Source organism: Hyperolius riggenbachi, chromosome 3 (assembly GCF_040937935.1).
Source record: "Hyperolius riggenbachi isolate aHypRig1 chromosome 3, aHypRig1.pri, whole genome shotgun sequence".
Taxonomy (NCBI): Eukaryota; Metazoa; Chordata; class Amphibia; order Anura; family Hyperoliidae; genus Hyperolius; species Hyperolius riggenbachi.
In genome coordinates this window covers 450,177,536-450,205,406 of record NC_090648.1, presented here as the reverse complement: position 1 = coordinate 450,205,406, position 27,871 = coordinate 450,177,536, and the positions used below count along the sequence as shown (strand labels likewise).

Here is a 27,871-nt window from a genome sequence, read left to right as displayed (position 1 = left end):
TAAACAATGGTATATAGTCTGGCTGAGCGAGCGGTGTACTACTGTTCCCAGCAGAATCAGAGTGGCAGTAAACAATGGTATATAGTCTGGCTGAGCGGTGTACACAGAGTGTCAGTAAACAATGGTATATAGTCTGGCTGAGCGGTGTACACACAATGCTATATAGTCTGCTATATAGTGTCAGTAAACAATGGTATATAGTCTGGCTGAGCGAGCGGTGTACTACTGTTCCCAGCAGAATCAGAGTGGCAGTAAACAATGGTATATAGTCTGGCTGAGCGGTGTACACAGAGTTTCAGTAAACAATGGTATATAGTCTGGCTGAGCGGTGTACACAGAGTGTCAGTAAACAATGGTATATAGTCTGGCTGAGCGGTGTACACAGAGTGGCAGTAAACACAATGCTATATAGTCTGGCTGAGTGAGCGGTGTACTACTGTTCCCAGCAGAATCAGAGTGGCAGTAAACAATGGTATATAGTCTGGCTGAGCGGTGTACACAGAGTGTCAGTAAACAATGGTATATAGTCTGGCTGAGCGGTGTACACAGAGTGTCAGTAAACAATGGTATATAGTCTGGCTGAGCGGTGTACACAGAGTGGCAGTAAACACAATGCTATATACTCTGGCTGAGCGAGCGGTGTACTACTGTTCCCAGCAGACACAGAACAGTAAACAGAATGCTATATAGTGTGGCTGAGCGAGCGGTGTACCACTATTCCCAGCAGACACAGAACAGTAAACAGAATGCTATATAGTGTGGCTGAGCGAGCGGTGTACCACTATTCCCAGCAGACACAGAACAGTAAACAGAATGCTATATAGTGTGGCTGAGCGAGCGGTGTACCACTATTCCCAGCAGACACAGAACAGTGAACAGAATGCTATATAGTGTGGCTGAGCGAGCGGTGTACCACTATTCCCAGCAGACACAGAACAGTGAACAGAATGCTATATAGTGTGGCTGAGCGAGCGGTGTACCACTATTCCCAGCAGACACAGAACAGTGAACAGAATGCTATATAGTGTGGATGAGCGAGCGGTGTACCACTATTCCCAGCAGACACAGAACAGTAAACAGAATGCTATATAGTGTGGCTGAGCGAGCGGTGTACCACTATTTACAAAAACAATTGCTCCGGTGCACAAATCCTTGTAAATCATATAAGCATACCCCACATCATATGGGGGAAGGCAGGTCCATACGACAATGCTCTCAACCTAAAATTCAAGGACCGCCACTCAATAGCTATAAAGACATTTTATTGTATCAAAAAGATAAGACAGCCCAATTCCATCCCACACCCCCTCCCTTTAAAACCCCAATAGCCCGCACCGGACATACATAGGAGCACTCCTATAGCAATACAGAACACACAATCAATCACGCCCCATTCATCTTCAATTGGATTGGCCAATCCTAATTTTAGAGACGTATAGAGGCTAATGTGCTTTATATAATTTCCAAGGAGTATCTCTGTTGTGATACAGTGATAGTCTTATCTCCAAAGGATCACCATAGATTTTCAAAATTATGGCACATGGTAAAAAGTCCACAAGACAGCGCTCCTAGGTTCTAATGAGCACAGTTCATGTCCTCCGTGTGTGAATAAGTTCGCTGCTCGTATCGGCACCAGGCCCAATCAGCATGTCACAACTGCATATTCTTTAGCCGAGTCTCCACACATCATTAGATCTGCGTTAGCCACCACCAGGTATTCCGGCTTTACCTTACATCCAGTGCGTGGGTATAATCTCAGCTTCCTTGCTGCGGCGTCCCGCAGTATACAGGTACCTGTAACAGCCCTCTGACTCCCGGTAATTATTGCACAATGTGTCGCTCCGTTAGAACGCCAAGTTGCTCACGAGGAGCAACTTGGCGTTCTAACGGAGCGACACATTGTGCAATAATTACCGGGAGTCAGAGGGCTGTTACAGGTACCTGTACTGGATGTAAGGTAAAGCCGGAATACCTGGTGGTGGCTAACGCAGATCTAATGATGTGTGGAGACTCGGCTAAAGAATATGCAGTTGTGACATGCTGATTGGGCCTGGTGCCGATACGAGCAGCGAACTTATTCACACACGGAGGACATGAACTGTGCTCATTAGAACCTAGGAGCGCTGTCTTGTGGACTTTTTACCATGTGCCATAATTTTGAAAATCTATGGTGATCCTTTGGAGATAAGACTATCACTGTATCACAACAGAGATACTCCTTGGAAATTATATAAAGCACATTAGCCTCTATACGTCTCTAAAATTAGGATTGGCCAATCCAATTGAAGATGAATGGGGTGTGATTGATTGTGTGTTCTGTATTGCTATAGGAGTGCTCCTATGTATGTCCGGTGCGGGCTATTGGGGTTTTAAAGGGAGGGGGTGTGGGATGGAATTGGGCTGTCTTATCTTTTTGATACAATAAAATGTCTTTATAGCTATTGAGTGGCGGTCCTTGAATTTTAGGTTGAGAGCGGTGTACCACTATTCCCAGCAGACACAGAACAGTGAACAGAATGCTATATAGTGTGGCTGAGCGAGCGGTGTACCACTATTCCCAGCAGACACAGAACAGTGAACAGAATGCTATATAGTGTGGCTGAGCGAGCGGTGTACCACTATTCCCAGCAGACACAGAACAGTAAACAGAATGCTATATAGTGTGGCTGAGCGAGCGGTGTACCACTATTCCCAGCAGACACAGAACAGTAAACAGAATGCTATATAGTGTGGCTGAGCGAGCGGTGTACCACTATTCCAAGCAGACACAGAACAGTGAACAGAATGCTATATAGTGTGGCTGAGCGAGCGGTGTACCACTATTCCCAGCAGACACAGAGTGGCAGTAAACAGAATGCTATATAGTGTGGCTGAGCGAGGTACACAGAGTGGCAGTAAACAGAATGCTATATAGTGTGGCTGAGCAAGCGGTGTACTACTATTCCCAGCAGACACAGAGTGGCAGTAAACAGAATGCTATATAGTGTGGCTGAGCGAGGTACACAGAGTGGCAGTAAACAGAATGCTATATAGTGTGGCTGAGCAAGCGGTGTACTACTGTTCCCAGCAGTGACACAATGACAGGGGGGACCCTGGCTAGCGTGGCTGGAGCGCGAACTACCCTGCCTGCCTACCCAAAGCTAAACCCACAGACAAATGGCGGAGATATGACGTGGTTCGGGTATTTATTTACCCGAACCACGTGACCGTTCGGCCAATCAGAGCGCGTTCGGGTCCGAACCACGTGACCCGTTCGGCCAATCACAGCGCTAGCCGAACGTTCGGGGAACGTTCGGCCATGCGCTCTTAGTTCGGCCATATGGCCGAACGGTTTGGCCGAGCACCGTCAGGTGTTCGGCCGAACTCGAACATCACCCGAACAGGGTGATGTTCTGCAGAACCCGAACAGTGGCGAACACTGTTCGCCCAACACTATTATTGGGTAGTCCTCCTATAGCTCCCCCGCCCATTCTTTGCCTACACCTAAAGGGTGATTTCCCCCCTTCTTACTGGGTCCAGAACTATTACCACCACTCTCACCGGTGTTAGGTGTAGCTTCATCCTTTGCCCCACTAACTTCTGACCCTGATTCTGTGGTCCAACCACCCCCTCCCCCATTAGGGCCCTTCCCAGGTTTTCCATGGGGTTTGTTAGGTTTAGGAGATTTGCCTGGTTTGTTGGATTTAGGGCAGTTCTTTTTAGGTGCTCCTAAAAGTGTTACTTTTTCATTATGAGTGTTGTTACGCATGGGAATGACATTTAATCCTAAGCTCTTGCAATCTTCCTCGCGTCTTGGAAAAATGTTTTTGCACTAAAGCTCCGGAATAAATATCATTGGCTAACATGTTTTGTTTGGCAGGACATGAAGCTAAGGTGTATTTGGCTTGTTGCAAATAGAACGTGTCAAAGGTAACTTTAGAAAAGTGTTTAATTTGAACTTTGGTATTCTAGTGTAGTTCCTGGATAATTTTGAAATTGGATACTGAGTGGACAAAATTAAACAGTATTTATTACATTGTAAAGACGGATGTGAAGAAAGCGGAGATAAAATGAACATGTTGATGGGTCATTATAGCCAAGTGGTGTATTTCAGTTTTTGTCTAGGCTGGAGTGCCTATACTATATTTCAGTTTTGGTCAAGGCTGGAGAGGCTATGGTATGTTTCAGTTTTGGTCAAAGCTTGATAATAGACAAATAGAGAAAATAACAGACATAATAATAGAGAAAGCAAGGGAATTCCAGAGAATGTCTACTTTTGCTTTATTGACTATTCTAAAGCTTTTGACTGTGTAGATCATGGAAGACTGTGGCAGATTCTCATGGCAATGAAGATACAAGGCCATCTCATTTGTGTTTTGAGGAATCTATATTCAAACCAAGAAGCAACAGAACTGAGTATGGCATAACTGATTGGTTCACAATTGTCAAAGGAGGGCAACAAGGTTGAATATTGTCTCGTTATTTAACTTACCATATTTTTCCAAATAAAAAATGGACTTTTTCTTTCCCAAAACTGAGGGAAAAAGTTGGTGCATCTGATATTCAGAATATATGGTGCAGAGTGCGCAGAGAAGCACTTACCGATCCTGCTGCTGCGCTCCTCTCCACTTCCGTCTCAGATCATCTGGACACTCTACGCTCTGATCATCGAGGGTGCCGTTCTTTACACATCAGGACCCCAGCTGCCATGCGCCTCCTCCCCAGTCTCCGTCTTCAGGCTGCAGCCACTGCACAACCTTCCACTGGGAGGAAAAGGTCCATAAGATGCCCCTGTCCATAGACGCACCTGGTTTAGTAATTTTTTGGCCCTCTAAATCTAGGTGCGTCTTATAGTCCTACTTTTCAGTGTCTTATATTCAGAAACGTATGGTAGATGCTGAACATGTAATTCGAAAAGCTGGTTTGGATGAGCCACATGCTGGAATTAAAATAGCTGGAATATTAACAATCTGAGATATGCCGATGATAGCACTCTGACTGAAACTGAGGAAGAATTGAAGAGCCTAGTCATGAATGTTAAACAAGAAAGTGCCAAAGCTTGTCTACTGCTTAACATTAGTTAAAGCTACGGTGTTCCCAGCAGAAACATATGATTGTGAAAGTTAGGCTATAAATAAGGGCATGCGAAGAAACATTTATGCTTTTGTTTTGAATTGTGGGTGTGGAGGAAGCTACTGAGGGTTCCCTGGACTGCTAGAAGATCCAACCAGTAAACATAAAGAAATAAGGCCAGATTATTCCATAGAAATCTGGTTTCTACTATTTAAACTCAAATACTTTTGTCACATAATGAGAAGAAAGGATTCTTTGGAAAAATCCTTGATAATTGGAAAAATTGATGTCAAAAGATGAAGATGGCAGCAGAAGCTAAGAAGGATATACAGTGTATGTGAAGATATGAACATGCCTATGCAACAACTGAAAGAAGCAGTGAATGATTGATAGTAAATGAAGAAAACAAATTGTGAGGTAGAGCATTTAAAACAAAACCTCTCACTGCTGCTAGATGCATTCAGGGTCCCTCATAGTTTGAGTTTATTCTTAAAGAGAACCCGTAACCAAGGATTGAACTTCATCCCAATCAGTAGCTGATACCCCCTTTCCTATGAGAAATCTTTTCCTTTTTTCAAATGGATCATCAGGGCAGGGGCTCTGTATGGCTGATATTGTGGTGAAACCCCTCCCACAGTGTGAAGTCAGGACCATTGTGATGAGGGACTGTGGGAGCCTTGTTGCATTGTAGCAAATAACAGCTGTTTCCAACTGCCAACAAAGCCAGCAGCAGCTGTTTCCACTGACATCACCTTCCAGCAGTAAAAATGTCACCATGTGATAAATGTCAGAATGTAAATCAGGGAGAAGAAAGATATTACAATGGGCAAGGACTGACTAAATCATTTATACATAATTATTGTAAAAATTAAATACTTTTGTTCATTACATTATTTTTACTGGAGTTCCTCTTTAAGTTGCAGACACACACTCAATTAATGTCACCTGCAGGGATCCCGCGGGCAATGTTTTCTGGCTGAGGGCTGTACAGAGCATCGGTACCCTACTCTAGCTAGCAGTCTGTTGCCATGAACGACATGCACACAAAGCGAAACTGGTAAGGAGGAGATCAAAGCACAGGTTCTGTACTTGGCTGAAATTATCTGAAACTCTGGATCTCGTGGCGACACCTTGCGAAGGAGCGGGGGCCACTATGTATACACTAGATTATCGGCAGAGACAGCCCAAACTGGACACCTCGACTGACAACCATCTAGCATATGTGCGAGGCTCGTCTCTACCAGTTGCATGCTTGTCCCCAATATATGGCTTAGACGTGTACACAAAATATAGGTGCAAGGAAATTTGGGCACCATGGAAAGAGCCAAAAATAGAATATTGGTAACACTAACCAATATTATTCTATTTTACAGTGATAATTCAGATGGTAACATTTCAAGAAATGTTACCAATATGTTACTACAGCTTAACCTAACCCTACACAGAACCCTCCCACCTCCGATGCCTAACCCTAACCACCCACCTGCCAATGCCTAACCACCCTTCTGCTGATGCTTAATCCCAACCTTAAAACCCCTCTTCCTCAGGCCTAACCTAACAACCCCCCTTTCTGATGCCTAACCTTCAAACTCCCCTTGCTAACACCTAACATTAACCCCTCCCCCCTTCCTTTCCCGGTGCTAAAATCAAAAATATACTGGAGGTGAGAGCGCATGCTATTTGTAGCTGCAGTTTGCATAGCAGGCAGCTCCAGCACCCCGTTGCCCAAATTTCTACCTGTAGATGATATTTGTAGGAGCACCTATGGTCACCCCCAAGCCTCTGCAGTGCCTTTAGCACCAAAATTACCTACTTCAGACTCAGATATGTATTATTATTATTAATATAGCGCTGACATCTTCCGAAGCACTGTACATATATTATCTTGTCACTAACTGTCCCTCAGAGGAGCTCATAATCTAATCCCTACCATAGTCATATGTCTATGTATGTATCGAGTAATGTATATATCATAGTCTAGGGCCAATTTTTAGGGGGAAGCCAATTTACTTATATGTATGTTTTTGTGATGTGGGAGGAAACCGGAGTGCCCGGATGAAACTCACGTAGACATGGGGAGAACATACAAACTCCATGCAGATGTTGACCTGGCTGGGATTCGAACCGGGTACCCAGCGCTGTAAAGCGAGAGCGCTAACCACTACGCCACCATGGTAGCTTCATATCCACCTTCAGGTTTCCTTTAGCAACTCTAGGCTTCTGGGAAAAACATGTACACACTCCCAAGTACATGTCAGATCTTCTAGGATTTAGTCTGACCTTTTCATTCATTTTTTGATTAGTTCCACAAGACGAGATTAAAAATTAAGAGGGAAATATTCTTGAAATCATCTTTGTACAGACCATGACCAATGGAAGTATCATAACCAAGACATTTACAATTAACTTAATCACACTTCTAATGTTTCAGCTTTTACTTCCTGGAATAGTGATGAGCTGCTTGTCCAGTGAGGTATATATAGAGTGAGATGGGGGAGCAGTTTGATAGGAATCCACATACATCCTTCAACCATGAAGACCGTTGTGTGCATATTGGTGGTTGCCATCAGCTGCTGCTTCAGTAAGTTAAGTTTTGCATTGCTATTGTATGGCTTATTATAGAAGATTCAATAGTCACTTTTTTAGGTACTTACTGTCAGAACTGCATGTGTTATTGCGCTTTGTAATCACTGTTAGACAATCATTATTGTAGAAGGCAGTAGAAGCTGATTGGCACACAGCGCTGCCTTCCTGCTGCCAGGTTGACTGCTTCTGTGAAGGAAATTAGATGAAGCAGGTTTCATGACTGAACTGGATATCTTTATTACATATAGTTTAATGAGCACGTTATTAAATTGTATATATTTTTTTCTTTATTGTGGGCTGCTTAAAGATTAATTTTAATAAGGCTAGTAAAGCCAAAGAGTCCTGATGAGAAGATAGTGCTGAGTGGTTCAAAGGCTCATTATTTTTCTTTTTTGGGAGCCGAATGAACTAGATTGTATGCACATTGACTTGGATGTGGTCTACATTTCAAAGATAAAACTTTAGCCCTTGAATTGAAAATACAGATATGAGATACTGGGGAAAGTTCTATTTACCATTCCTACTACTCAGACAATTAATGATCTCTTAAAAGAAACCTGAACCGAGTAAAATTATTTAAAATAAACATATGATACACCTGCAAATAAATATTACATACTTACCTCGCCATTGATTCCTCTCAGAAGCTCTCCATTTGCTTCTAACAATAATTCCTTCCAGTTCTGACAAGATTTTGTCAGAACTGAAGTTATAACTGAAAGAACAACTGATGTGCAAGGTAATGTCCATGTTTCCCTATGACTCATGTGGGCGATATTATAGTCTAACAGTGTGCTGATCGGGAAGCTGTTATAGAGTAATTGCCATTTTTAAAATGGAGGATGGATAATTCCATTGATCACAGTGAACAAATGGTACTTACAGTAGGAGAGGAGAAAGAGTTTGATAAGAAGAAGCATGATGTGTATTTGTTTATTTTCACTTTTAATTTTCAGTTCAGGTTTGCTTTAAGCTTATTTACAGTTCAAGTTGGCGCCAAGCTTGGTTTAGAGTCTAAAATACTGTTTGAAAAAAAATGCATTGGATAAGTGGATGCTTCATATATAGTGCACATGTAAATAATATTTACGGTAACTTTTTGAAAACTTCTCCTTGTAGGCACAGCAGCAGCTAACTGCATGGAGACATGTGCTTCTCAATGTCGACAAAGCAATAATAATGAAAGGTCCTTTCTACTGAATGCCGTGGTAAGTGCAATGCATAGTCAAGTAAAAAAATAAATAAATAATAATAATAATAAAAAAAGGTAAAACTCTACTTTTGTTGAGAAAAAAAAGCAACTACCTCCTACCTACGTGGATCTTGCCTTTAGCACAGAAAAGGATTAGGATGAAATGGGGCCCTACCAGGGCCGGGCCGAGGCATAGGCTGGAGAGGCTCCAGCCTCAGGGCGCAGTGTAGGAGGGGGCGCAGAATTCATTCAGCTATCATTCCTAATTGTGTTTTAAGCAGAAAGAAATAAGAAAAGGGGATACATAGCAGTGACTGCAAGCCAGATAACTAGATATTAAGGTGTTGGGGAGGTTGTGGGCCCTGTGGCCCTCTTAGTCTAATAGCACTCAGTGTGTGACAGCTGGGGTGGGAGGGATGGGGGGGGGGGCGCATTTTGGTGTCTCAGCCTTGGGTGCTGGAGGACCTTGTCCCGGCTCTGGGCCCTACCTAGGCAAGATAGCAGCTTTTGCTCACTGCTGATGATCACCTGGTGGCAGTGGCGTTCCTACTATAGGGTGCAGGGGGCGTGGCGCACCGGGTGACGGATGGCTAGGGGGGGTGTCGCCACAACCCCCCACAGCAGCAGAGCAGGAGGGGGAAGCAGCGCTAGAAGTTGGAGCAGTGGGGGCAGCAGTGGGGAGGGGGGACATATCCCCCCCCTCCCTCACCTGGGACCCCTCCTTCTGCCTCTCTCCCCCTCCATAGATTACCGGCGGCAAGTGCAGGGGCGGCGAGGAGGCATGCAGAGAATTACTCACTACGTCAGCGTTCCAAGCGCCGGCAGCGTCATATCGTCACAGATCTCCGCCTTCAATGCCACCCACTGTGCTTCCTGATTAGCGGTAGCACAGTGGGCGGCATTGAAGGCGGAGATCTGTGACGACATGACGCTGCCGGCGCTTGGACCGTGAAAGCGGTGAGTAATTCTCTGCATGCCTCCTCGCCACCCCTTCACTTGCCGCTGGTAATCTATGGAGGGGGAGAGAGGCAGAAGGAAGGGTCCCAGGTGAGGGAGGGGGGGAATATGTCCCCCCTCCCCACCGCTGCCCCCACTGCCCCTCCTTCTAGCGCTGCTTCCCCTCTCCTGGGGCATCTATACTGGGGCAACTGTACTAGGTATACTGGGGGCAACTAAACTAGCTATACTGGGGGCAACTAAACTAGCTATACTGGGGGCAACTAAACTAGCTATACTGGGGGCAACTATACTAGCTATACTGGGGGCAACTATACTGGGGCAACTATACTAGCTATACTGGGGGCAACTATACTAGCTATACTGGGGGCAACTATACTAGCTATACTGGGGGCAACTATACTAGCTATACTGGGGCAACTATACTAGCTATACTGGGGACAACTATATTAGCTATACTGGGGGCAACTATACTAGCTATACTGGGGGCAACTATACTATCTATACTGGGGGAAACTATACTAGCTATAATGGGGCAACTATACTAGCTATACTGGGGGCATCTATACTGGGGGAAACTATACTAGCTATACTTGGGGCAACTATACTAACTTCATTGGGGGCAACTATACTAGCTTCACTAGGGACAGCTATACTGGGGGAAACTGTACTAGCTATACTGGGGGCAACTATATTAGCTATACTGGGGGGAACTATACTGGGGCAACTATACTAGCTAATACTTTAAATAACAGCTTCGCCCTCATCCAGTCATGACCACGCTCATTTTTTACCTCGGCGCGCAAAGCACGCCGCAGGTTGTGGCCACGCACATTTGGGGGGGGGGGGGGTGTCTTTTAATACCCAGCACCGGGTGCCAAATGCCCTAGGTACGCCACTGCCTGGCGGTGGGGGTGAGCATCCACCAGGCCCCTAGACTCTCTCCAGGCCCTGGGCAACTGACTAATATTGCCTGATCTGGCTCTGCATTAGCGTTATCACTAACATAGTGGCTTAGCTAGAGATTATTGGGCCCTATAGCAAAAAATGTCATAGGGCCATCAGATGCAGGCACTCTAGAGCAATGCCGCCTGCCCCTACCCTATGGATATGAGTTAATTGGGTAGTTTACATTCTCATGCTATCTTCACTGCATATAGTCCATGGGCACCGAGATAAAATGAGAGGGAGGAGAAACAAAAAGGAAGTTAATAATGAAAACATCAAGTACCACCTGGGCCCTCTCAGCTCCAGGGTCCCATAGCAGTTGCTATGGCTGCTATGGCTATAGCTACATCCCTGTTCTCTAACTTAGTAAAAGAACCAGCTTTTAAAGCACTGCAACCATTATATCAGGCATAGTGGGGTCTGAACCCCTCTATAACAGTGATTATAGATTGACGGTACCTCACATTAAATTGGAGCATAGAGTACATGATTTTTATATTAAAAATTATATTTGCTTATCATAAAAAATATGAACAGTCACAAGTATAATTTCCATCTAACGCTATTTCATCTGATCAGGCCTTTATAGTCAAGCAAACATGAATCTTCTTAGCACATTTGGACATACAGAGCAAAATGCCAATGTTGAATGTAGTACGACACAGGATTGGAAAGGGTTTAGTGTGCAGAGAAATGGAAAATGAGGGGTTCTTGGGACAGAAGAGCTATTGCAGCACAAATTGTTGAAAAATGTGACGCTGGATATGAAAAAAGAGTGCCAGAAAATACACGGCATCTTGCCTTACCAGTCAGAGTGCCCATTCTGTCTCCTGTCCACATACACATACAATGGGAACATGAGCTTCAGAACTCGATAGTGGAGCAATAGAAGGTGACCAGGTCTGATGGTTCATGTTTACTTTGGCCTTCAAATTCCCTAGATCCGAATTTGTTTGAGCATCTGTTGGATGTGTTGGGGGAAAAGTTCAGTGTAGTCCCCACTTAGTAGCTTGCAGGTAATTCTGTTAATGCCTTTGTTCTGTATACCCTACCCTAGGTTCTCACCATATGGTAGGTGTTCCCCAGGGGTAGGTTAGGAAAGCCCAGGGAAGTACTTAAACCTGGCAAAGACAATCCATTATAGTACGTTTTGAGACAAAAACAATGGTAAATCATGTTTAAACACAGTATTTAGAGTTAATTAAAACCATCAAAACGTCCCTAACAAATATAAATGCATCCAGGGGTACTTAAGGCGATGTTCCTCACAGTAGGGGTACGTGGCCAAGCCAATCATTACTAGAGGGCTACATAATATAAAAAAATTAAAGAAACACTACAAGAAAACTTAAAGAGGTACTAGGCAGGTTTTTATGTTTTAGCTGATGAGTGTCTGTACAGTAAATTATTTATTTTCACAAGTTGTGTGGGATGCTAAGCATACTTACCACAATCAAAAAAACTCTTTGAGGCCTCTTGCACACTGCGTGCGATTCCGATTTTTTCTTATCTGATCCGATTTTTGATTCCGATTAAAAAACGCACTGCATGCAGTATGTTTTTTAATCAGAATCAAAAATCGGATCAGATAAAAAAAATCAGAATCGCAAGAGGCCTTAGTTGGGCTTTAACAACATGATTTCCAAAATAAAATTTCTTTCTTTTTTCTTTTTAATAGCAAAGCAATGGCCTTCCAGTCATTAACGCCTTAACAAACTTCCTGGATGCCTATGACAGAAGTAAGGTAAGAAAATGAATTTTTAACGTAAGTGAGTGTAATACATTCTGGAATATACCGTCCGTACTTACTAAGATACAGAGTCCAAAGATTTGCCAAATAGGTCAGCCAGCCATATTCATGTCAATTTCAATTTCTAAAGGGATACCCTATTCATACCAACAAAATGTGGATAAGCACAACAGGAAGAAGCTGACTGGCATGAACAACTACAATTGGTTGGTGCCTCTCGTTTGTCAGCAGTGTCTGTAGAATGACGTTTCCTAAAACTGTCACCTAAAATGATCACTAATGGTCATTTTTAGGCAACAATGTTTCCATTTCTGTACAGGCTTTAGAGCACCACACGCAGCACGCACACGCCTCTTCCTTTTTCTTTTTTTTTAACCTATAATGTTTTGTGATGATTTGGCAATTGACAAAAATCTTACATATACTTCTTTTTTTCAAAAAAATGATAATTTTTCCTTTTCAAAACAAAAGTTTAGTATTAGTATAAAAGGGATAAGAGGCACCCAGGCGTGTATAAAACTAGTTAAAAACAAATAAAATAGAAAAAAAAGAGGAGGTGGCTTACCTCACTAACAGCAGATTTATTTATAATAAATATAATACATTTTTAATAAGCACAGGAAACACGTTTTGTAAGTCTCTGCCTACAGCGTCAGGCCAAATAAAGTGCCAAAGGGTTTCATAAGCCAGACACAGAGCGCCTCTTACCCCCTTTGTGCTTGTGAGGGCTAAGTCTGGTCACCACATGGCTGATGCCACATGTCAGGACCTTACTGCTGTTATTCAAGAGTGCGACCATCACCACTCTCTCTGGGTCTGAGTCGGGTTTGTGCATCTCCACCTGCTTCCAGTGCTTGATTGCTTCCTTTGCAACCTCCCTTTGTGAGTACTCATTTCGCCTATATTTTAATTTGTTATACTTTAAAGAGAGTCTGAAGCGAGAATAAATCTCACACGTGCCCCTGCTAAACCGCCGCTATCCCGCGGCTTTACGAGGGTCTCTGTCCCCCAAAATCCCCTCCGTTATGCGGGGGAGCGCTTCCTGGTTGGGGCAGGGCTAACCGCCGCAGCCCTGCCCCACGCGCGTCTGTCAGCGCGTATCTCCGCCTCTCCCCCGCCCCTCTCAGTCTTCCTTCACTGAGAGGGGCGGGGGAGAGGCGGCGATGCGCGGCTGATAGACGCGAATGGAGGCAGGGCTGCAGCCGTTAGCCCTGCCTCCAGGAGCGACCAAGCCTGCAACCAAGTGTCGCAGTGGGGGGTTTGGGGGTGAAGGGACCCCCGTTTAGCGGCGCGTATGCGGCGGTTTAGCAGGGGCACACGTGCCCCTGCTAACTATGACCTCTGAAGCGAGATTTATTCTCGCTTCAGAGTCTCTTTAAGATGTTCTGCAGCATTTGGTTTCCTGTTGTCTCTGTGTTTTATTCTTAGGGTGTGTTGCTCACCCTTCCACATCGTTCAGTATTAGTATGTCTATAGGGATAAGCAGAAATTACGCCTATGTGTAATTACGCATCATAATTCGCATTTACGCAACGTAATAGTAATGAGAATTTTTGGGGGAAAAGCGTTATTAATTTTGTATGCATTTGTAAGCATTCGTAATTATGCATGAATTTACGCATAATTTTGTGCTGATTTTGCAATAGCAAAGCCCCATACATGCTATTGCTATCAAAACTGCTACATAGGTTAAAGAGGATAGTGGGCACAAAAAAAAAAAAAAAAGAATTTTTCAAAAAGACCTCGTAGTTTTTGAGAAAATCAATTTTAAATATACAAACAAAAATAGTTTTTAACCCCTTGCCAACCGTCCACAGCCGATGGGCGGCGGCAAAGTGGCCCACAGAATGTCTGTAATACGCCGATTGGCGGCGGGTCGTTCTGCTCTGTGCTGCCGGGGATCGCACGCTCGTTGCGCGCGCATCCGCCGGCAATAGGCTCCGCCCACCCGTGACGTCAACCCGCCGGCCGTTCGGAAGTGCCGGCGGGTTGTTAACCCCTGATCTGCCGCAATACAAGCGTATAATACGCTTTGTATTGTATACAAAGCATATTATACAGGCTGCCTCCTGCCCTGGTGGTCCCAGTGATCAAAGGACCACCAAGGCAGCCTGCAGCCACTCTAGTCTGCACCCAAACACACTGATCTGCCCCCCCTGCCCTCTGATCGCCCACAGCACCCCTCAGACCCTCCCCTGCCCACCCCCTCAGACCCCTGTTTGCACCCAATCACCCCCCTAATCACCCATCAATCACTCCCTGTCAGTATCTGTCAACGCTATTTTTTAGCTTAACCCCTTGACTGCCCCCCTGGGGGCTCCTGATCACCCCCCACACCCTCAGATCCTCCCCAGACCCACCCCCTGTGTACTATATACATCTATCCTCCCCTATAATCACCTGTCAATCACCTGTCAATCACAAATCAATCACCCCCTGTCACCACCTGTGACCGCTACCCATCAGAACAGACCCTAACCTGCCCCTTGCGGGCGTCTGATCACCCACCCACACCCTCAGATCGCCCGCAGACCCGCTGTCAGATCACCTCCCAAGTGCATTGTTTACATCTGTTCTCTCCTCTAAACACCCACTAATCACCCATCAATCACCCCCTGTCACCAACTGTCACTGCTACCCATCAGATCAGACCCTAATCTGCCCCTTGCGGGCACCCAATCACCCGGCACACCCTCAAATAGCCCCCAAGACCCCCTCTGATCAACTCGCCAGTGCACTGCTTGCATATATTCTCACTTGTAATCACCTTCTGATCACCTATCAATCACCCCGTCACCCCCTGTCACCACCTGTCACTGCTACCCATCAGATTAGACCCTAATCTTCCCCTTGCAGGCACCAAATCACCCATCAATCACACATCAATCACCCCCTGTCACCACCTGTCACTGATACCCATCATACCCATCAGATCAGACACTCATCTGCCCCTTGCAGGCACCCAATGACCGGCCCACACCCCCAGATTGCCCTCAGATACCCCCGATCACCTCCCCAGCGCATTGCTTGTATCTATTCCCCCCTCTATTCACACCCTGAGACACCCATCAATCACCTCCTGTCACCCCCTAGCACACCTACCCATCAAATCAGGCCCTAATTTTCCCCGTGTGGGCTCCTGATCACTCAGCCAAACCCTCAGATCCCCCTCAGACCCCCTTCCGATCACCTCCCCAGTGCATTGATTGCATCTATTCTCCCCTCTAATCACCCACTGAGACACCCATCAATCACCACCTGTCACCCCCTAGCGCTCCTATCCATCAGATCAGGCCCTAATCTGCCCCCCTGCGGGCTTCTGATCACCCAGCCAAACCCTCACCCGCCCCACCGCAATGACAGAATTTTTTTTTACTGATCATCACTGCTGGTACGACTCAATTGTGGCGAGACCAACCGTTATGCCACACAATACGCAACCACCAATCCAAGAAGCTACTATGCCCAGCCTTTTCGGTGGAAGCCACTCCAATATTCCCAAAGTAACATTTTTTGGGGCCTTCTCCTTAACATGGGTCTAGTCAAAAATAATGTATTGCGGTCTTATTGGTCTATGCACCCAATACATCACATGCCCATGTTCTCTGCTGCCATGTCCAGGTCACGATTTGAGAACATCCTGCGCTTCCTGCACTTCAGTGCCAATACAACCTGTCATCTAAGAGGCCACCCTGCTTATGACTGGTTCCACAAAATTCGGCCCTTCATAGACCACCTGTCATCAAAATTTGCAGATGCTTATACCCCTGAACAGGCATTTTGAGGCATTTGGTTTCCAGACTACTCCTCACGGTTTTGGGCCCCTAAAATGTCAGGGCAGTATAGGAACCCCACCAAGTGACCCCATTTTAGAAAGAAGACACCCCAAGGTATTCCGTTAGGTGTATGATGAGTTCATAGAAGATTTTATTTTTTGTCACAAGTTAGTGGAAAATGACACTTTGTGAAGAAAAAAACCCAATAAAAATCAATTTCCGCTAACTTGTGACAAAAAATAAAATCTTCTATGAGCTCACCATACTCCTAACGGAATACCTTGGGGTGTCATCTTTCTAAAATGGGGTCACTTGTGGGGTTCCTATACTGCCCTGGCATTTTAGGGGCCCTAAACCGTTAGTAGTCTTGAAAACCAAATGCCTCAAAATGACCTGTGAATAGGACGTTGGGCCCCTTAGCGCACCTAAGCTGCAAAAAAAGTGTCACAATGTGTTTTGGAGTGTATTTTTACACATACCCATGCTGGGTGGGAGAAATATCTCTGTAAATGACAATTTTTTTGATTTTTTTTACACACTATTGTCCATTTACAGAGATATTTCTCCCACCCAGAATTGGTATGTGTAAAAATACACCCCAAAACACATTATACTACTTCTCCTGAGTACGGCGATACCACATGTGTGACACTTTTTTGCAGCCTAGGTGCGCTAAGGGGCCCAACGTCCTATTCACAGGTCATTTTGAGGCATTTGGTTTCTAGACTACTTCTCACGGTTTATGGCCCCTAAAATGCCAGGGCAGTGTAGGAACCCCACAAGTGACCGCATTTTAGAAAGAAGACATCCCAAGGTATTCTGTTAGTTTTATGATGAGTTCATAGAAGATTCTATTTTTTTGTCACACGTTAGCGGAAAATGACAAAAAAACAGTAAAAATCTATTTCCGCTAACTTGTGACAAAAAATAAAATCTTCTATGAACTCACCATACTTCTAACAGAATACCTTGGGGTGTCTTCTTTCTAAAATGGGGTGATTTGTGGGGTTCCTAAACTGCCCTGGCATTTTAGGGGCCCTAAAGCATGAGGAGTAGTCTAGAAACCAAATGCCTCAAAATGACCTGTGAAATCCTAAAGGTACTCATAGTACGTTGGGCCCCTTAGCGCACCTAGGCTACAAAAAAGTGTTACACATGTGGTATCGCCGTACTCAGGAGAAGTAGTATAACGTGTTTTGGGGTGTATTTTTACACATGCCCATGCTGGGTGGGAAAAATCTCTCTGTAAATGGACAATTGTGTGTAAAAAAAAAAAATCAAAAAAAATCTCATTTACAGAGATATTTCTCCCACCCAGCATGGGTATGTGTAAAAATACACCGATACCACATGTGTGACCCCTTTTTGCAGCCTAGGTGCGCTAAGGGGCCCAACGTCCTATGAGCACTTTTATACTTTACAGGGGTGCTTACAATTTAGCACCCCACAAAATGCCAGGACAGTAAACACACCCCACAAATGACCCCATTGTGGAAAGTAGACACCCCAAGGTATTCAGAGAAGGGCATGGTGAATCTGTGGCAGATTTCTTTTTTTTGTCACAAGTTAGCAGAAATGGAAACTTTTTTTGTTTTATCTTTGTTTCAAAGTGTCATTTTCCGCTAACTTGTGACAAAAAACAAAATCTTCTATGAACTCACCATGCCTCTTAGTGAATACTTTGGGATGTCTTCTTTCCAAAATGGGGTCATTTGGGGGGTATTTATACTATCCTGGAATTTTAGCACCTCATGAAACCTGACAGGTGTTCAGAAAAGTCAGAGATGCTTCAAAATGGTAAATTCACTTTTGGCACCATAGTTTGTAAACGCTATAACTTTTACCCAAACCAATAAATATACACTGAATGTTTTTGTTTTTTTAATCAAAGACATGTAGCAGAATAAATTTGGACAAAAATGTATATAGAAATTTTACTTTATTTGAAAAATGTCAGTACAGAAAGTTAAAAAAATCATTTTTTTGACAAAATTCATGTCTTTTTTGATGAATATAATAAAAACTAAAAATCACAGCAGCAATCAAATAGCACCAAAAGAAAGCTGTATTAGTGACAAGAAAAGGAGGCAAAATTCATTTAGATGGTAGGTTGTATGACCGAGCACTAAACCGTGAAAGCTGCAGTGGTCTGAATGGAAAAAAAAGGTTCTGGTCCTTACGGGGGAAGAAAGACTGTGGTCCTCAAGTGGTTAAACTGACTTTTTTTTGGAGTTTAAAAAAAAAATTTTCTTTGCATTTTTAAAATCGATTTGCTCAAAAACTACAAGGTCTTTTTGAAAAATTATTACTTTGACTAGTACCCACTATTCTCCTTAACATATGTAGCAGTTTTGATAGCAATAGTATGTATGGGACTTGCTATTCACCGCCAAAGTCATTGCCAAATATACTGCCTATTCACCGCCAAAGTCGGCGCGTAAATTCATGCATAATTACGAATGCTTATAGAAAGTCAATTAACCTTTTAAAGACCGCTCCATGCCAATTGGCGTGGTCGCAACGGCTGCCCCAGGACCGCTAAACGCCAATTGGCGTGAAGTCCTAGGCCGTGATTTTGCAGGCGATTGCGCATACAGATGCATGCGCATCTCCGCTTGAATGACGGAGCTCCGCTCTGTCATCAGTCCCGCTAGGAGACTGTTAGATGGCGAAACTTCTCGTCTATTTACTCTGTTCAGTGCTGAGATCTACGGCAGCGGTGTACTGGGGACAGTGTGACACGGCTGTCCCCCTGGCAGGCTCAGGAGAGATCAGCTGTCAGAGGCTGATGCCTCTGACAGCCGATCACGGTGATTGGCTGGTGGGGAGAGGGAGACAGGGACAAAGTCCTCCAGCACCCTAGGCAGAGACACCAAAGTGCGCCCCCCATCCCTCCCACCCCAGCTGCCACACACTGACTGCTATTAGAGTAAGAGGCTCCCCAAGGCCCTCAACCACCCCCCCTTCCCCCCAACAACTTAAAAAGGCACTTAAGCCAGAAAAAAATGGAGTTTTACTCACCTGGGGCTTCTACCAGCCCCCTGCAGCAGTCCTGTGCCCTTGCAGCCACTCACTAATCCTCTGGTCCCCCGCTGGCAGCTAGTTTTGTTTTTGCCGTCAGACCCGATAGGACTGGCCACGCGTAGCTTTTTCCGCATTCCCGACTGTAATTAGCGCTATTGCGGGCCGCAATGCGTACAAAGATACGCGTTGCCGCATTACCAATGCATAGAAATGCGGCAACACATATTTTTGTACGCGTTGTGGCCCGCAATAGCGCTAATTACAGTAGGGAATGTGGAGAAAGCTACGCGTGGCCAGTCCTGTCGGGCCTGATGGCAAAACCGAAACTAGCTGACATCGGGGGACCAGAGGATTAGTGAGTGGCTGCGAAGGCACAGGATTGCTGCAGGGGGCTGGTAGAAGCCCCAGGTGAGTCAAACTCATTTTTTTTCTGGCTTAAGTGTCCCTTTAATCTCTAGTTATCTGGCTTGCAGTCACTGCCATGTATCCCCTTTCCTTATTTCTCTCTGCTTCAAACATGATAGGGGAATGATACACTGCGCCCTGAGGCTGGAGCATTTCTCGCCTCTGTCTTGCCCCCCCCCCCCCCCCCTGGAGGCCTGCCCTCCAAATAAAAAAAAAAAAAAGCTATATTTATTTTTAAAAAATACAATCAAATATTTATAAAGAAAATAAATAAACACAGGATCAGTAATCACAGCCCACCAACAGAAAGCTCTGTTGGTGGGCAGAAAAGGGGGGGGGGATCACTTGTGTGCTGAGTTGTACGGCCCTGCAGGGAGGCCTTAAAGCTGCAGTGGCCTAAATTGTGAAAAATGGCCTGGTCACTAGCAGGGTGTAAACCTCTGGTCTTTAAGTGGTTAAATTTACAATTTGTAATTATGTATAGGCATAAACGCAAAAATGTACGCATACATTTGCATAATCGTAATTAGCTGATTACGATCATCTGTCCATAACACTGACTTGTACAATATTCCCTCCTTTTTTAGACTTCGAGCAACATAGACGAATTAGTAAATTCTATAAGAGATCTTAAGGTAATTTTTTTTTCTTCTTATCTTTAAAATACAAAATATCCCTTGACCAGTGTTTTAGCTTAAAGATGATTATCTGTATAAAAACTAGAATGGGATCTATTTTTGTGGATGAATAATAATAATATTGGATTTATACAAACCTTTTAATTATGCACAACACATCAATGACTCCAGTAAGACTCCACTTTTATTTTACTTTAAAGAGGAACCCAGGATTGAGGCTGGTTTCACAGTGGGACGTTACAGGCGCACGTTAGAGCAGCCTGTAACGCAGCCCACCGCACAGTAATGAAAAATCAATGGGGCTGTTCACAGTGCCCACGTTGCGTTACATTGTAACGCTGCGTCACAAGGCAACGTACTGCATGCAGTACTTTAGACGCGGCTGAGCCACGTTAGACTGCTTGCACATGCTCAGTAACGTTGGGGAGGAGCGGAGAGCGGCCAGGCACATGGCTAATTAATATGCACTGCACGTTGTGACGTGCAGTGTTTACTTCCTGGAGCGGCCGCTCTGTGCGGCGATTGGCCGGCGGGACCACGTGATGCCGCATGCGCACAAGAGTGCGCATCACAGCATCACTGACGCCAGAGTGAGCTGCACAACGCGGCTCACTCTGACGGCCAGATCCAGCACCACCAGGCGTTCCGTTAGGGGGACGTTATGCGACCTTAACGCCCCCTCTAACGCAACGTCCTGGTGTAAAATTAGCCAAAAACGTCATTTCAATTAGTAGCTGATATTCCTTTTTCCATGAGAAATATTTACCTTTTCTCAAATAGGTCATCAGCGGGGCCTGTGTGGCAGATATTGTGGTGAAGCCCCTCCCACAGTGTGATGTCATGACCTGGGTCCTGGCAGTTTGCTGCCTGTGAACCTCATTGCATTGTGGGAAATAACAGCTGTTTCCAATTGCCAAGCAAGTAATATCTCCCTCAGTGCATAGAACTCTCAGTAACAGACATTCTGTACAGATCATCTGGCAGACCTAAATATGTCACCACCAGTGATACATTTCAGACTAGAAATCTGGGTGAGGAAAGATTTAACAATGATAAATGGATATTGTATTGTATACTGTTTAGCGGTAAAAGCAGGTGGCGTAAATCCTACGCCGCGTCAGGCTTAGGCAGCCACAAGTGTGGTGTAGGATTTGCTATGTGTGGTCCCCACTCCCAGGAGGTTAAACAAAATGAAATGCTCTGCTAGTGTTAGAAAAATAGTCTCATATTGTTTCCAGTACAGGAAGAGTTAAGAAACATCAGTTGTTATCTTTTGCAAGAGAGCTTCTCTGAGCTCTCCGACCCAACTTGGGTTGGCTACAGTGCTGTATTCTGAAGCACTTATACATCAAAGAAACAGTGACAGACAGCTTCAGATAAGGTTTTACTACAGGGAAGTTCAAAGGGTCATTAGCTCTGCTCTCTTAAATAGTTTAAAATACAGAGTGTGGTTTGCAAATTGCAAATATAAGAGAATGATGCAATGTTATAAAAGAAAAGCTATACAAGTGAAAATAAAAATATTTTATATTCTTTGCTACTAATGTTCTATTAACCACTTTGTCCTCCTTGACGTAGTTATACTTCAAGGATGACATGCGCGCTCCCGCGGCCGTTCGCGCGCATGTACGCGCGCTCCCGGCCATGGATTCGTTATCCCAGGAATCAATGAATAGGGCTATGGTGCCCGATCACTGATTCCTCTCCCCCGCAGAAAAAGCGACAGCTTCTCTCGGAAGCTTCGCTTTTTCTGACTCCTATGTCCCTCCAAGCGTACATTGTACGCTTAGTGTGACGTCATGTAAACAAACTCAAGGTTGCCATCTTGTGGCTAAAAAGTAAAACTACATCTAAAAGTAAAAAAACATTAAAATGCACATATATTTCCCCAAATAAAACACTATTTACATCCCACCCTCCCAAAAATACCCACATAAAATGTTTATGTAACGATTGTGGAATTCTTTCCGTAGTCAGCGCACAGGATGCGCGCTGACACTGCGGAAATCATCCACAAGCGTATAATCTGAGAGAACCCAGCAAAAGGTGCAATGCACCTGTAGAGGGGAATTCCTGCCGGCAGATGGAGCCGTGGAGTGCAGAGGAACAGGTCCTCTGCACAGCCACAGATGCCAGATAGGGTTTGTACGAGTAGAAGCAATGCAGGGCAAGATAGCCCTTAAAGAGAGAGCACACAGCGACAGGGTGTATGTGTGTCCACCAATCTAGTCGCCATCCAGCGACGATGAACCCACAACCGTTAAGATCAGGTGGGAAAGCAATCGCAAGAGATGGCTATTGCTAACAGCGACACAAGACTGAATAAGCACAGAGAAGGAATGTATTTATGTCCACCAATGTCGTCGCCAACCTGCGACGGTGAACACACAACAGTGGAAACCAAGTGAAAACGCAATCGCAAGAGATGCGATTGCCAATGAGAATGAGCACAGCAAACAACAATGAGAAGATAAGGAAAATAACAAACGCTAGCTAAACGCGAACACCGCACTCATTCGCAACAGCGAACGCGTTTACGGCACGGTCTCCGCACGATAAGCGCAACAGAGACAAGCACGCCACCCTCACTAACCAACGCGACACAAACACGAAACAGAGAACGTGAACGCTTGCTTAACGGTTACCCCACCGAGCCTACAGCAAGCGTTTGTATCAGACAAGACAGAGAGAAGGAGCAGCCAGCAGCAACCGCAGCTCTGGCCTACACTCCCAGACAGAGTTCAAAAGGAACCACCGCTGCTACCGCTAGAGCGAGTGCGATCCAGACAGACAAACGAACAGAAACAGGAATAGGTCAGATAAGATCCACCGCTCTTCCACCAGAGCGAGTGCGATCTAGGTTCAGGGACAGGACAGGAAGGATCCACTGCTCTTTCCGCCAGAGCGAGTGTGAACCAAGTAGGGAAACAGAGTTAGCAGGATCCACTGCTCTTTCCGCCAGAGCAAGTGTGATCTAGGTTCTGGAACAAACGATTCACCATTGCCAACCGCTGGCGACAGTGCAATCGCAAGGACAAACAGAAGACAGAACAGGCAATACAAATAATACAACCTGACTGTACTAGAGGGATGCCTAATGCAGTCCCCAGGAATACTCTAAGATAATCTTTAGCAAACAATAGCAAGGCTGACACTCCAGGATTGTTTCAACAGTAACAAACCATGATGACCAGCAAAGGATTGTGGGATCACATGGTATTTATGCTGCAAGTCTTCAAGGGAGGCGACTTGGCAATTTGCATAATCAGTATATGCAAATGCCTCAGCAGCAGAGCAGGTCTGAAGCTTGCAAAGCAAAGACAGGTCTATTATCCAGAGACCTGCATCCCACAGACTCAAGGAATGGTCAAACAGCTGTCTGCCTGTGCAGCCAGCTGAGCGGATCATTACAGTTTAATAAAAAAATACAAAAAACATTACAATAAAAAACAAACAAACACATAAATATTTACCTAAGGGTCTAAACTTTTTAAATATCTATGTAAAGATGAAATATTTCTATATATATTTTTTTTATAAGCTTGTAAATAGTGAAAAAAAAACGGAAAAAATACTCTTTTATTTCCAAATAAAATAATGTCGCCATAAATTGTGATAGGGACATAATTGAAACGGTGAAATAACCGGGACAAATGGGCAAATACAATACGTGGGTTTTAATTATGGAGGCATGTATTATTTTAAAACTATAATGGCCGAAAACTGAGAAATAATGAATTTTTTCAGTTTTTTTCTTATTCTTTCTGTTAAAATGCATTTACAGTAAGGTAGCTTTTAGCAAAATGTACCACCCAAAGAAAGCCTAATTGGTCGCGGAAAAAACAAGATATAGACCAGTTCATTGTGATAAGTAGTGATAAAGTTATAGGCTAATGAATGGGAGTTGAACATTGCTCGGATGCATAAAGTGAAAACGACTGAGGGCTTAAGTGGTTAATTATCCGTACTACACATAAAACTCATTATATCATACGTTTTTTTTTCACTTCGGTGTCACTTTAAATGAATAATAGTGTAAAGCATAATTAGTGCTGAGCAGTGCTCTCATTTTGTCATTACTACTTAGGATTGGTCAATGACATACAACTCGTTCCGATTTGATGCCGGATTATGCAAATTATGTGTGCAGCTTAAAAATGTACCAATCGAATCCTGCCACGGTGGAATGCGATTGGTCCATTTTCAAGATGTGTACGTATAATTTGCATAATCCTGCATCAACTCGTAACAATTTGCACCTCACTGACGATCCCTATTCCTAATTTGTTATATTTTTTATAAAGAATTCGCCCAAAAATAAACAAAAAAACAAAAGGAAAGGTTATACTGTAGCTCAGCAGTGCTGTCAAGAACAAAATATTGATTAACATTTTTTTAGTACACCAGAGTAATCAAGCAGCTCGGGGTGACCCAAAACCACAAGGAAAGTATATACTTCCCTTGTGGTTTTGAGTCACCCTGAGCTGCTTGGTTACTCTGTTGTATTGGTCCAAGCCCTATCCTATAGAACCATATCTATCCCTGCCGTGCACTGAGGAGAACCAAATGTCAGAAACAGGCTGCCTGCGTATGGGGTTGGTGTGGTTCTGTAAAATGTAAAGCTATAGGCTTGCTAGACACCAGCAGCTCTATATGCAAGCCTGGCTTCAGGGACATAAAGAGATAACTTGCATATTCTGTAGTGGTGCATTGTGGGTAACCACGGATGTTCACTTAAAGCTAAATTATCACAATTTCCTTCTGTTTTAAGAAGACAAACATCACTAAGCAATGTTTTAGTACATATCTCACAAACCCCTATCACAACACACTTTAAGAGTTCTGTTCTTTTACAGATGGTGACAGGATTACGTCTGGAAAGTCTTCTGGGGGGCGACACAACAGTTGTATGTATCTGATCCATTGATTATCTTGACTTTCTTTAACTACTGTACTTAAAGACCGCTCCACGCCAATTGGCAGCCCCAGGGATGACTAATGCCAATTGGCGTGCAGTCCTGGGGGTGTGTTTTGCAGTAGATAGCGCGTGTCGATGTGCACGCATCTCCACTTGAATGACGAAGCTCTGCTGTGAGACTAAATTTTTCTACCCAAAAGTTGGGAAATAAAGTCACTGCGTATTATAGTCCAAATGCAGGGCGTACCTGACTTGTGAATGCCTGACAATACGAACCTCCAATCCGCCGCAGTGTCGGGGACTCCCTGTACTGTTCCCATGCAGAGGAGAATATGGGGACAAATGGAAGACACGGGGGACACAAAGGCGCATAGTGGAAGACACAAGGAGGATAGAGGGGGACACAAGAGGACACAGTGGGGACACAAGGGGGACACAAAGAGGCATAGAGGAGGACACAAAGGGGACACAAAGGGGCATAGAGGAGGACACAAAGGGGCATAGAGGAGGATACAAGGGGGACACAAAGGGGCATAGAGGAGGACACAAAGGAGCATAGAGGAGGATGGGGGACACAAAGGGGCACAGAGGAGGACACAAGGGGGACACAAGAGGTACAAGGGGGGATGAGGTACAAAGGAGGCATAATCCACAAGATGCCCCTTCACCATGGATGCACAAGGTTTAGTATATATATATTTTTCCCCCTGGTTTTGTCCTCTAAACCTAGGTGCGCCTTATGGTCAGGAGTGTCTCATAGTCTGAAAAATACGGTAATTGTGCAGTTGCTTTCTTGGGACCAAAGAACAATATTATGGTTTCTTAGCTTATTTGCATAATTTTCAGAATTACATTTATTTGAACATAATTTACATTCATTTGATCATCATTAGTGAGTCGGTATCGCTTGGGTTGAGCTTGGGCCAGTTCCTATTCATGGAATAAACTCCAGCAGATGTTTGGGATGCTGGTTTGATCAGATTTTTCTTTAAAGTGGACCTGAACTCTTGCACTAGACAGAAGGAAATCAGAGAGAAATGCACCCTGTATGTATTTAGCGAGTTTAGCCTAATTCCCTCTCATCTGTGACTAATCACAAGTTGTAATTTGATCTCCCAGCTGTGTCATCTGACTGCCACAGCAGAGCAGCTAATTTGTAAACACAGGATCTTAACCCAATGTCTGCTTCCATGAAAGCAGGAAGTAGACATTCTACAGATTTATTGCAGGATTTGTATCAGCAGAACAAAGAAATATTTTTCTTTAAAAGTTAGTATGTTGTTGCTTATCTTTTAAAGCAGAAAGGAAGTTCTGAGTTCAGGTCCGCTTTAACTGTGGCTATTTGTCTCTATCAGCACCACTTTAAATAACACTGCAAGAGCCTCTATGTCTTTATGAATCACAATCCCCTTGGTGGTAATGGGAGGAGGACAGCGTTGAAGCATAAAGAGGCATTTTAAAAACAAGGAGCCCTATTCAATTACATTTATTCCTGAGTTTTCTCCCTGGAGATATTTCTATTTCTCAACAATAAAGCATCTTTTAAAGGACATCTGTAACTTAAAGTGGTCTGAAACTCAGCCTTTCCTTTTTACTCCTAACCTCCTTAGCGGTAATCCCGAGTCACGCTCGGGATAATAATCCACAACTCAGAGCGGTAATCCTGAGCCTGAGTGAGTTATATGATGGGCTGCTGCAGATCTCTCTGTCCTCACACATTTTTGACACGGCTGAAATTAATTGATGGGTCTGAATTGTGAAAGGTGTGGTCCTGCAGGTAGAACACATTCCTCTCTCTCTCGGTCCATCCTAAACACTGGCATGGATCTGGCCCTCCAGGCCTGGAGTTCAACACCTGTGCATTTAAGGAAACCAGAGCTGAGATAAGCTAAAAGTTTTATACATACCTGGGGCTTCCTCCAGCCCCATGCGCACGGATCGCTCCCACGTCGACGTACTCAGTCCTCTCCCTCTTCGGTACCGGGTCCCATAACTTTAGCCAGTCTGCGCAAAAGAAGTACGGCCTCTACGTATCTCCCCGAGAGACTCTTTTCTTTGCTACTAATGTTCTATTCAATATCCCAACTACACATACAATTTATATCACAAGTTATTTTTTCGATTCAGCGTCTTTTTTATTGAATAGGGGTCAGTGTGAGGACATTTTTCCACCAAAGTGTATCACAATTCTGCCCTATTTGCTCATAGGAGGCACCGGGGTGTAACAAAAACCCCTATCTATATGAATAATGTAGATCCAGTAGTACCAGTAAACTGTAACATCGTATTTCTTACATTCCAATTATGCTAAATAATGTAACAGAAGACTTTATATATAGCAGAACCCTTACCCTATAAATTAGAGGATTATTTTAGACCTGGTGAAAAATGTGCAATGAGAAAATAACTATTAGACCCCCCAAAAATGGGTTTATTGGTTCCTTTTTTAGAAAAATACTGCTGTCAGCTTACTCTAACCATCCTCTGCTTAGGATATAACTATTTATACATACTGCATATGAGGCCGCCACTTTGTTGGGCAACAGATATTATTATTATTATTATTTATTGTATTTATAAAGCGCCAACATATTACGCAGCGCTGGACAATAAATATATACATTG

The 27,871-nt window shown here is 44.2% G+C and overlaps 1 protein-coding gene across 5 annotated transcripts in view; it reads left to right on the top strand.

The window, feature by feature from the left end:
* Positions 1-27,871, top strand: part of LOC137564233 (WAG22 antigen-like) — a 115,434-nt gene that overhangs the window by 57,000 nt on the left and 30,563 nt on the right. For 3 of the 5 annotated variants that reach the window (XM_068277835.1, XM_068277833.1, XM_068277836.1), the window contains exons 2-6: positions 7,484-7,633; positions 8,758-8,846; positions 12,414-12,479; positions 20,278-20,325; positions 25,185-25,235. In XM_068277835.1, coding sequence (XP_068133936.1) covers positions 7,585-7,633; positions 8,758-8,846; positions 12,414-12,479; positions 20,278-20,325; positions 25,185-25,235 — 303 coding nt within the window. In that variant the 5' untranslated portion in view covers positions 7,484-7,584. Of the gene's footprint in view, positions 1-6,699; positions 6,716-7,483; positions 7,634-8,757; positions 8,847-12,413; positions 12,480-20,277; positions 20,326-25,184; positions 25,236-27,871 lie in introns of those variants that run through there. The other 2 variants (XM_068277837.1, XM_068277838.1) reach the window with 2 other exon arrangements.